Source organism: Tamandua tetradactyla, chromosome 17 (assembly GCF_023851605.1).
Source record: "Tamandua tetradactyla isolate mTamTet1 chromosome 17, mTamTet1.pri, whole genome shotgun sequence".
Taxonomy (NCBI): Eukaryota; Metazoa; Chordata; class Mammalia; order Pilosa; family Myrmecophagidae; genus Tamandua; species Tamandua tetradactyla.
In genome coordinates this window covers 35,922,283-35,934,402 of record NC_135343.1, presented here as the reverse complement: position 1 = coordinate 35,934,402, position 12,120 = coordinate 35,922,283, and the positions used below count along the sequence as shown (strand labels likewise).

The following is a 12,120-nucleotide window of genomic DNA, read 5'->3' as shown; positions in this document are numbered from 1 at the left end:
TCAAAAATTACATTTTATATTTCTAATTCAATATTTTAGTAGTGGAAAATACTTTCTAAATATTACTGATAGAAATTATATACATTTGTTTTTCTAGATAAATGAACAAACATGAGTCAGCAGATAAGACAACTTAAGGCTATATATCATGTAAAGTGGGACAAAGTGAGCGGTAAGGAGAGAAGAAAAAATACCAGAAATGAAAACTTCAGGTTTTCTGATTTCTGAATCAGAAAGGTTCCTTTCTAGAAATCTTATGATCTGAAATCTGATACATGCCGCATGAACTAGAATGGCTCAACAATGATTATATGCTACTATTTCTACATAGAATGTATACTTTCCTCTTTAAATAGTCCAAATACAATGCAGATAAAAAATAGATAGAGATATATGAATTAGCTGATCAATTTGTGAAAGTAAGGAAATTCTGACAAAAGTTTTAATTTTCCTTGAAACTATAGAAGGAAAAAACTATGGAAAGAAAAGAAATTTGGCAATATTACCTATTTTTAATATTGAAAGTATAAAAGAAAGAACAAAAACATCACAAGCACCTTAAAATGTAAACTCTCCTTTTAAAAACAAGCCACTATTTTATTTACTCTGTGATTTCCATCCAATAATATTTTCAATAATCAAAGGACTATTTCAGTATATATGTAATACAGAATAAATAAAATATACAAATATACAAAGAAAACATTAATTTGCATAAGTATTTTACTTAATGCCTAATGGTGATAGGTAACGTTCCTAGCATATTAGTATTTTTCATCTTTTGGTGTCTTTTATTTCAAAAGAGACGTTGACAAATTTCAGTATTAAAGAGATGATAGAAATAATAACAGCTAACATTTATTGAGCTCTATGTGTCAGACACTGTGCAAATGCTTGATTTAAATATCTCATTTAATTCTCAGAATTCTCTTAGCTACCTTACAATTACCAACTTTGACTCAATGTGAACAAACTTGAATTATGTTCACTAACCAGACTTTAGTTTCTACACTCAGTGTATAATGCCTTAGGCGCAATAGATACTTAAAGAAATATCTATTAATGAATAAAAATCACAAGACCTAAAAGAATATAAATGAATTTTGTCTTTTATGGAAATTGAAGTTACATTGTCTGGGCAGGCCACCGTGGCTCAGCAGGCAAGAATGCTTGCCTGCCATGCCAGAGGACCAGGGTTCCATTACCGGTGCCTGCCCATGTAAAAAAAAAAAACAAAAAAGTTACATTGTCTCTGCCCATTTTTACTTTTAAAGCCAAAGTGTCCTCATTCTAGTAAAGAGGAAATGGAGGCCCACAGTTGTGAAGTTGAGCTAGTAAACAGGGATAAGTATAGCAAACACTTCTTCACTGCTAGAAAGACTGAGTCGATGTTTTCAGATGAGTGTCTACTAAGGATTAAGTATTGAAGGAAAACCACTCCTGTGATTATACAAGCTGCAATGGAAAACAGACAGGCTTTGGTACGTAGTGCACAGGAGCCCTGGAGAGAAAGTTCACATTGGAGACCTCAAAGAGCCAGCCCTGTCTCACTGTTTTTCCACCTAGCTATGATTCAGCTAATCATATGTGACAGAATCAATTGTTTGATATATTCTTTCATGTTTTTTACTTTTCTGATTATTGAATATTTGATGGCAAGAAACAGCACTGATTTTATATTATTTTATGTATCGTTAAATAAAATCATGATTCAGCTAAAAACACAGACACAAATCAGATCTATAACACCACATTTTCCAAAGCTATGTTAGCATTCTACTTCCATAAAGGAATGGATAGATTCTATTAACCCTTAAGAGTCTATTTAAGGTGTAGCTCAATGCCTCTGGAAATTGTATTAAATATTCCCTTTGAAGAAAATTTTCAGTCATAATATGTTATTTTTTTATTGGCTTCTTTACTCTGATGCAGATTCAATGTCCTATGAAGAGTTTTAGTACCAATTATTTTAGTAAAGAACAACAGACTAATGCTATACTATTTCAGAACCTTAGAAATAATTTTATTTACGCTATAGCACAAAATTCCCTAACTTAGTTTCTATTTATGAAAATTTCCTTTGCAGAGATAATATTAAAAGCTTGTGTCCATTTGATATTTTATATATAGAGATCAAATGGAAATGTCTTTAATAAGCTAAAAACTTCAATTTTCTATTTTACCATGATATGTAAGAATGAGAGAAAGAAATTCACTAATGGCAAATCTGCAGTTCTTAATTTTTTTCAGTTTTGTAACTGCAATGCCAAAATAGAAATCTCACTTAGTTTAATGTATATTTTTGAATGACATGGTCTCTTTTCTGATTATAACTGGTATGAAAGTAGACATATCATCTCTATCAAAACAGAACCTCTAAAAAATGGAGACATTTTATTACAGGAATACTAATTTCATCTACACCTGTAAGAAGCACAGAAATACCATACTAAATGATAGAGAATAGAGAATTAGAATAATGAAATTATTTTTTAAATGCTATTGTTGTATTTCAAATATAGTTTGTACTTTTACCTGACTTTATTAAAATGGAGGTTTTTCCCCCTCCATTTTATTAGAAGTGTGAATAAATTACATATCTTAACAAGCAATATCTTATGCCATGTGAACGAACTACAATGTACCAAAAGTTGGTACTTTTCCAGGATAAGCGAAACATTTTGAAATAGTACATAGAAATATCAGAAATAGATGTGTTAAATCTGAAAAAACATCGCCAAAATTTTTATCCACATGAAAGTGTCACTATTTCAAACTTTCTTTGCTTCCTTTTCTGGTCACTGATTAGTTGTTGTACAAAACCAGTCTAAGTTCAGCTATCTTTACATATAAGAATGCACCCAGTTTGGTTTTCATTTTTTCCTTTCCAGATAAGGGTATGATGAGAGATGAAGTTTACTATTCTTAATCTCCTAGTAAGTATACGGTAAGATCTAATGAAAGATATATCCCTTACAAATATACAATTAAAACCTTATAAAAATAATTATTTATCAAAGACCATAGCTTGACAGTATATACTTGGGAAGTCTTAATTTTACATTGTTATCTATACCCCAAACCATAAAAACTCCATAACCTGCCACTTTCTAAATCACAAACTCTGCTCTTTAGAGATATGTGTTTTAATCTTAATGTATTTGTAAACACCAATAACTAGCACCAAGGCTACACTGAAAAGCAGAACACTTCAAGCATTTAATACAGCTAAAGGGACAGATTAGAGATCAATAACAAAATCACCTGGTAAAAAAGGAAAAAGGTGTTGCATTAAAAGGCTTTTTGCTTTACATGTGAAACAATACTGAGAAACCTGTATTTTAGCCCTTGTACTCAACAGGCACTCCAAACTATGCAATGATGAGAACAGAAACCCATCCTTTCTAATAATCTTGTGACAAAAGCTAAAAGACATCATCCTATTAACTAGTGATCTCAACTGCTAATGCGGAGTACTTCCTGGTGCCTTTTATGTAGAATGCTGCTATTAAAAAACCACTAAACATTCACAGTGAACAACACAGAATCATTCATCTTTTATCAGCATCTCTTGTTAGAAGAGTATGAGTGGGGCTGAAGGTGTCATTGATATTATGGAGTGGAAATTAATCAGAAATTTTTCTCATATTTTCCTCATCTCACTAATTTACTTTTGTACAAATTTTCCCCTGTTAAAAAGTTCATACCCAACCCCCTGTTGTACTCTTTTAAGTTGAGAATATTCAACGAGTGCGTCCAGTGAAAAGCACCAGGTCTTAACACAAAAAGCATTCGAAATTCTCATTTAGTTGTCTTTATTTTGCTAGCACCATGTGGTCCTTGAAGATGTAGAAAACACGGGAAGCCGAGTAAAGATCAGAGCAAGCTCATTAGCATTCTGACAAAATTGGAGTGGTGGAGATGTATAGTTTGCCTAGTTTGTCGTTTTGAAAGCTACCGGTGGTAAGCTTTCTATTTCATTGTGCTTTTGTCTTATTCTTTTTTTGGGGGGGGGGGAGTGGGTTCAAATCAGCAGGGTATTTGTTAGCCCTAGGTTGCACAATGCATTGTGGGAACCTTTCCTGCACATTCAGCCCTATATAGTATCATTCCAATTTGAGTCAGAAGTTTTTTTCACCATTTATAAGAAAGGATGAGTGTGAATCCTAATGTATAGACTCAAGGTTTGCCTTTCCCTTTGGCCTGAACACATTCATAATGTCCAAATAGAGTCAGAAACAGAACCTAAAATAGATTTTCAGCCTTTAAAAAATGTTGCCGTTCGCTTCTGAGCACAACATGAAAAATTTGTTTTCTGCTCTTTGTCATAAACAACTAATAAGTAAAATCCAGGACTGATTCAGTTGCTTAAAATTTCAAAAGCTTACCGCTTACTCTGTAAGATCCAAATTCGATTTCTGAAACTAGCGTCAAGGAAAAAAAAAAGGCTCATGCTATAGAATGATGTAAATAACGAATACCTCTTAGAAGACTGAAATTATTACCCTAGTCATTTGATTTTCTTCATCTTTTTCTTTTTTTAATATATGACTCACTTTGAAAAGCTAAATGGACTACATTAATGCTACTATTCAACATGAATGTTTCCAAGTTGCAGTGAAATGGATAAAGGTCTTTGGGGATGAATTTATCTGCTAAATCCTTGTGGTTGCCCTCCTATCTTGGATGATGACCCAAAAGAATGTCAACAGCTCATTTTCCCAGAGAACTGGAAGGAGTCCCTATGCAAGTCATAATCTGTACGTTTTCAAAGAACCATTTCAAACATTATATTTCACAAGCTGTTTTAAGTGATTTTCCTCTCATCTCTAGTATCTTAATAGTACTTTGGACATCAGTGCCTCTGAAATGAGAGCTAAACAAAGTTATTACTTAAATGTACATTTTGGAAACTTGTTCATCTAGTTACAATAATGTATTTATGGCATAAAACTAAGTATGAGTATTTGAATTATTTATGGTGAAAAAGGCCTTTTTATTATTTTGCTTAGAATCAAACCTAATTTATGAGAAGTATTTATAAATTTTCTTGATTTATAAATATTAAAAGCCCATGGGAAACCAAAGGGCAGTTGTGAGTAATATATGTGAGTAATGTAAAAGTAGTTTAACAATAAAAGAATGACTCAGTTCTACATGAAGACTTTGACACAGCAGTATTTGGTTATATTATGTTTTATTTCTTTTGTACAATAAGAAATCACCAGAGTAGGTACGGTGGGGGGGGGGGGGAGCTTTTATAGATTAATGATTTGTCTTATATTAGAGTATGTAATTAAAATGATGGAACTTTTTCTTTAGCTGTAGTTTGAGCTCTAATTTCCTCACTCCTTAAGGTGTTCTACAATTTAAAAGTTTATTCTTCTAAAAAACAAACAAAAAAACCTAACCTTGCTATGTATTAATTTTGTGGTTATGGTGTGAGCCTATTTACACATTGCTAGAACTTGAAACCTGACTAACTTAAAACTTTGACAAATATTTAAATATATGCCAACAGTGAATGTAGTAATCCTAGCTTTAAAGCTATTTAAAAAATGGATAATGTTTCTACAGCAGTAATGAATGAATTACTTCTATACTTTGCAATGAGTATGGCTGCAAAATTATTTATTTCCTTCACTGCATTCTCCTTACCAAAGTTTCTTGAGTAAAATCACTTGGACCAGCTATATCAAATTAGAGAGCAGTCAGGAGTGTCTAAGTCCAGCTTTAAAACAAATATTACTTAGCCATATGGAAAATAGGGTATGTTTCTCCTGAAACCATTTTTAAAATATATTTTCTATTTTGAATTTAGACTTCATTAGAAACCATTTCTGACTTGTAATACCAAGATTGCTAAAATATACAACCATGAAAGACATGTAAAAGCAGGACTTTATAAAACTGCATATTAACACTTTTCTAACTTTTTTCAAACAATAATTTGCATTTAAAACATTTTCAAAATAAAAAATCGAAGTGGAGTTAAAGCACTGTAAGTAAATAAAAGCAGTGTATAGTCAGATACAGTTGCACACATGCTAACATAGCTGTTCTACATTATACCAAACTTGAAGCTTCTTCTCAAGTATTCACATTGTACTCATGTTTAGGTTCCTATGACTTAAAGGCCAGATGCTTTTCACAAATGACCAACAATCGTAGTTAGAATAAATTAATGATTGATTTTTTTTTTAGCTTTGATGGAATTAAGCTTACTTCTTTTCTCAATGTTCCTATGTGAATGTTTGCCTGTTAAACTTTTTTTTTTTGACAAGTGAGGCCACCCGGCAGAAAAGAACTGATGCAAAACCCAGAAGTAATCCCTCTGTTTAGTTCAACACTATGGTTAGCCTTAACACTGCCTCTATTATCCAATGGATTTAGAAAAACTTTCATTTATATGTTGGCCTCAGTTTTCAATTCTGGTGCCCTCTTTTAGGAAACCTAGGACTTATTCCTATGTAAATACATTTGCATACTGGTACAATGAAATGTCCTAGGATTCTGATTATCCTAGCAATCTAAATAGAGATTGTGTACATACGTAGTTTATAAAATAAGTGAAGACAATCAAGATATGTGTTAATAACCTTACTAAGCATTTTGCAATAAGCCTATAATGCTCATGGCACAAAATTAATGCAACTATTTCCAACAATAAATGGACATCTATTTTTAAAAACCACATTAACTAAGATATTTATTCTATTATCACAAACTCATTATCAAATTGCTACATTAAAATTTGTCATTTTCTCTTAATGAAATCCTTCTAAATATATCAATTTTAATTCAGATAACATTTTATATTCTCTAACATTTAAAGTTTAAACCGTAAAAGGTTTACTTTACATGAGATTAGATAGAATATGAATTTTTAGTTTACCCAGGAGATTCAAATTAGGGATTCATTTAGTTAGGAATACCCTAAAGCAAACAATTAAATATAATTTTTAAATACAGTTTTAAAAATCTAGATTGTTTTTCTCACAACACTTAGGTATTATTATTATTATTATTATTTAATGAACTGTACAACAAATATCATAGCTTAAGGGAAGGAAAACACACTGAACTAGCAGTCAAAATTCCTGTCTTAATTACAGTTCTGTGCCAACCTCTTTTCTGGGCCTCAGTGCTTTCATCAGTAAAATAAAAGGTATTAGACTAGATGATCTCTAAGACTCTTCATATTTGCAAACATTTATAACTTTATGGCACCAATATACACAAAACAAAATATTATATGCTAGAAATTATTAGGAATTTATGTTCAGAAGTTGATTCTTAGGCTGCCTAAATCCTCAGTGCTGATATTCAGCAAAACATGTAACTTAGAATGATATATTATTTATACCTTAAATTTAAAGACAGCAGAATCAACAATCCTATCCATACCTCACAGTCCTTTTTTTTTTCCTTAGCTAGTTTTCCTTTGAAACAATCCCATTATTAGTTTCTGGAAGTATTTAGCTAAGAAAATCTTCAGACATTCAGATGTTCACAGAGGACATTTTAACTTTATTAAGGAAGTAAAACAGAAAACTGATGGTGGCATTCCATTATCCGGAAGAGAAGCTGAGGTCTCCAATTGAAAATGCACTTGAGTTTTACAGTATTCTTTTGGAAATAAAAAATAAACATGCATTTTAGGATTCTAGTAAGTCATGTAAATTTATTCTATAAAATTGATTTCCCCATTTGACTAAGCACATCAATACAAAAACTACCAAAGCGGCCTAAATAACAATTTTGCAAATGAATACTGATATTAGTGCAACACTGCTGCCATCAAGGTTTATGCCATGGCATATCTGTTTCTGTTAACATTTCAATAGACCAATTAAATGACCTTTTCCCCCTTCAAACTCAATTAAGCTATTTGAACTTCACATGCCACCTTACTATGTATTTAAACAAAATTTACACAGAGGAAATTAAGTTTTTAGTTTTAATGGGCTTATCAACTCAACACTAGTTGAAATTAGCTCTCACAGAACTTCACATAATGTAAATCAGGATATTATCTGAATTTGCAGTAAGCAAGATGAAATCAATCTCTCAAGTCTAACCTTGCATATTTTTACATTTACTTTATAACTCAAATGATTTTGCTATCCAGTTAAATATGTTTTTTAAAATTTATGTCTACAAATAATTTATTGTTTTTAGGTACACTGAAAACTGAAAAGCAGAAGGCCAACTAGGAATAAACAACAATACTCCCCTGGTTTATGGGAATAAAAGGAGATTGCTTTCCTCCTTACAAATTAAAACATACGAAAGAAGTGATTCATATGCCACTTAAAGTAGCAAATCTCTAAGATCCCCACCATTTTATGGTATTTTTTAATAAAAAAGCACTAAACCTTCAGAATTTTTCTTGATAAGAATGGTTATAAAATAGATAACACCAGGAAAGAAATCAGAAAAAAAAAAAAAGAGAGAGAGAAAACCAAGACTGAATTCTATTTCAACTTTTAAAATTTATTTCCTCAAAATTTAGTGGCACCCTGGGAGAGTACAACAAAAGCATGCTTTCTGGAAAAAAACACTGACCCCTTTAGAATGTTAATCTGCTATATCACTTGCTAGTCCACCCCAGCATGTACTTTTGCTCATATCCACAATTAAAATAATACATTAATTAAAAAGACTTATCACTGGATATTTTAGCTTGCAATTCATGCTAACTAGATAGTCAAGGTAAAATTTATTTAGATTTCCATTCCTTTGTAAAACTTTGTAGAGGCTACATATCTCATGATTAGAACAACACATAAAGCATCCCTTCTTCTAATCTTGCTAAAATCCCTTTTCATCCAATTGTTTAAGAATGCTTGAAAGGCTCACACCAAGCCTAAGACCACTGCACACATGGGGGAGGGGAACCTCTGAGGTTAGCTAATTAAACTGTTTGTCTTCTGAAACATTTAACGGGCTTTGGAGATTATTCTAATTAAGAATGTTAGATGTATTTTTTAATGTAGCTATTAAAATTAATCATAATCCACCAATCTCATTCACTGAACTCTGTCAGTAGAGATGTGCTTGAAACCCTACTAAATTTCTTTAATTTAGAAAGACTATTCTGAAAAATACCATAAATATTTTTTTATATTAAGTGCACGTGGGAAAACTGTAATATATACCTTCTATTTATTTAGTTAAATTACTGTATTTGGTATTCTCAGGCACAATTTTTGGAGGGTATCAGCTGGTATGCATACTGTACATGGTGCAATAGGATTATAAATAGGAAATCAGAAACTGCATTAAACAGGAAATTGCATGAATAGGTATGTCCAAATTCATAATATGTCTTTACATAGATAAATTTTAGAGCTCTAGAAATTATGTAAAATAATGTTCATAATGTGTGTATAAAACTAATAGTCTTCACAAACAAAAAGAAGTTGGGACAAAAAGCCAATAAGCAAACTGGCTAGTTTTTTAAATGAAAGTGCTTTTCCTCTTAAATAATTAAAACAAAAACAAAAGAAACAAATGAATTATGATAGCAATACACACAACAGGCAGCCTCTATTAGAATCAGAAGGGTATTATACTATAAACACTTTTTCTTCCCTTACTGCTGAAAGATTATACTGGTTATCCCATTAAAGTTGGTAAAATGCCATTCTTGTGTCTTAAAGCTCTAGCATCGGAGGTCAAGAAGTGTATGCTGCTTCTTACAAGGGTAGTGTGGATGTAATCTTCCCAAAGTTACAATAATTAATGTTAAGCTTCTTTAGCAATACGTTTCTGAAAGAACTTGCCTGATAATATACTTAGAGCCTGGCTAGTGTTTGTGTTTCTGAGCAAGAAATGTATTCTATGCTACTCACGTATCTCAGCTTCAATCTTTAGTCAAGTAGGATGATGATGAGTAGTTTGACTTATAAACAGACATAATAGTTAAATATATAGAGATGAAGTATTGGGAGATCCTGACATATATAGAGATATCTTTCCAATATTTATTAATTCAAACCTAAAAATGTACTGAATTCCTTCAGAAGGCTTATATTTATTTGTATATGTAATAAAAATTCTCAGGTAAAATGGCATACAGTCTACAATGATCTTTGGCATTTTTCCAAAGTCACCTTTTAACATTATAAATACTGCTTATCCCTTAGGACTCCATTCTGAATGAAAGTAGAAAACTGAATTTTCACCTAAAATACTGTATACAACATAGCATAACTGCTTTCTCTTGAATATAAAATAAAATGTTAAGCAATATTTATGGGGTTAAAAAATATCAAACTCAGAAAAACTCTCTGGGAATTATTTTTGTTGGTGAATTTTTGTTCTAGCTAATGGCTTTATGAATGAAGCAGAAGTGAAAAAACAGGCAATTAAGAATAGAAAAATAAAACCCATAAGAAACAACCTACTAAGAGTAGCTGCCATCAACTACAGTCATATTTGCATCTGCTAAACTGACAGAAAAGTTGGCACAATTTTTGTTATATGTTTAATTTACTCATATTCATGGAATACTTATTACTGGGATGTCAAAGAATGGCATGGAGTGGGATGATGGGGTTTACAAAATCAATTTGCTGCAAAAGAACCAATGTTACACTCTGACTGACATTTATGTGCAAAGCACTTTTGGGTCCTTGAGGGAGCCAAAAGGTGAATAAAAGACACCATCCCAACCCTCTAGTCAAAGGTTTTACAAGCTACTGGGGAGACGTGCAAATCTATATAAATAATTTTGATACATTATTATAATAAAGATTTAAATTAAGTGTTATAAGAGTGGGAGAGGAAAATTCTAGCTGCTGAGAGGAGAATTCTGACTGCTGAGATCTGGGAAAGCTTCCTGGAGGCAGTTTTAAATAATTTCTGAACAAATCAAATTTTTTTCTGTTTTGCTCCTATTTAATTCTCACACCCAATTATATAAAAAAGCATAAGAAAATTTAAAATAATTATGAATAATTACTATTTGTTACAAAGTACTCTAAGCATGTTACAATGATCTTGTACATCTCCTGAAGCAGGGACCATGAGTGTTTTGCTACATGATTTAGAGAACGAATGAACAGTGACTGCTTTTAAAATATGGAATCAACATAATAATGTAGTTGATCACAATATTTTTGTGTGGCCTTGTTAATAATACTAATTGTAGACAACTTTTAATGAAGCAAACAGTAATGAGCTGCAATCTTGACCTCCTAATGCATAATGACTCCTTAATGAAAAAAAAGAAAATACTGACAAAAAGGGGCTTTATTAATTTAGTTTAAAAATAAGCCTTAAGGATAGTTATGAGTAACATGCATATGTTCTTATTCCTTAAGCTAGCATGAAGCATGTTAGTCAAAATTCAGAAATTGCAGAAAAAGAATGCTATCCAACAGCACAAGTAGAACCCAGTTTATTTGGCAATCTGACCCTGAGACAACTCCAGAGCAACTTCCTAGGCAGAAAGGCAGCATTTCAGCAAGCCAGCCAGTGAGTGCTGTTGCTATACAGAAGACCAGCCACATCTTCTGTAGTAAGTAAAATATATCTGGGCATCTGACTTCTTGATAATATAGCCATCAGGCATCTTTCCCCCACACTGCAGACTTCATTTAAGAAGACAGAGGACAGTTACAGTTATGGCATGGGCAAAACCAATTCAGGTTTCCTTCAAACTAGCTAATTGCCTGCATGATAATTAATGCTACCCACTGCCTTCCACGAGAAAAAGACATGAATAACCAAAAGATTAAGATAACTATTAATCTGGAAGGAGTTTTATATCAGGGACAATGGAAGAATAATAGAGGAGGTATTTAAGTATATTCAGAATTGGACTTTCTTCTGTGCCAACTCATTATTAGTGCAGGTACAATTTTTCAAGCAGTGTTCTCAAAGGGGAAATTGTGGACCACCTGCTTCAGAATCAAAGACAATGTTGTAAAAATGCAGATTCTCAGACCCCATCTCCCATAAACTAAATCAGAAAAGGGGTGGGGCAGAGGAGGAGGGTTAACGTGAGTTAGGAATCTGCAAACTTTCCAGGTAATTCTGATGCACACGGAAGTTTGAGAAAACTTTTCTAAAGTGCAAATAATTTTAGAAATATTATCAATGGGAACCCTT

General features: G+C 32.0%; 1 protein-coding gene across 19 annotated transcripts in view; it reads right to left on the bottom strand.

Moving 5' to 3' along the window:
* The window catches only part of EHBP1 (EH domain binding protein 1), a 559,717-nt gene that overhangs the window by 24,570 nt on the left and 523,027 nt on the right, over positions 1-12,120 (bottom strand). The window contains exon 22 of one of the 19 annotated variants that reach the window (XM_077134362.1): positions 7,238-7,629. The exons of the other annotated variants lie outside the window; for them this stretch is intronic. Coding sequence (XP_076990477.1) covers positions 7,511-7,629 — 119 coding nt within the window. The 3' untranslated portion in view covers positions 7,238-7,510. Of the gene's footprint in view, positions 1-7,237; positions 7,630-12,120 lie in introns of those variants that run through there. 19 annotated transcript variants of the gene reach the window in all.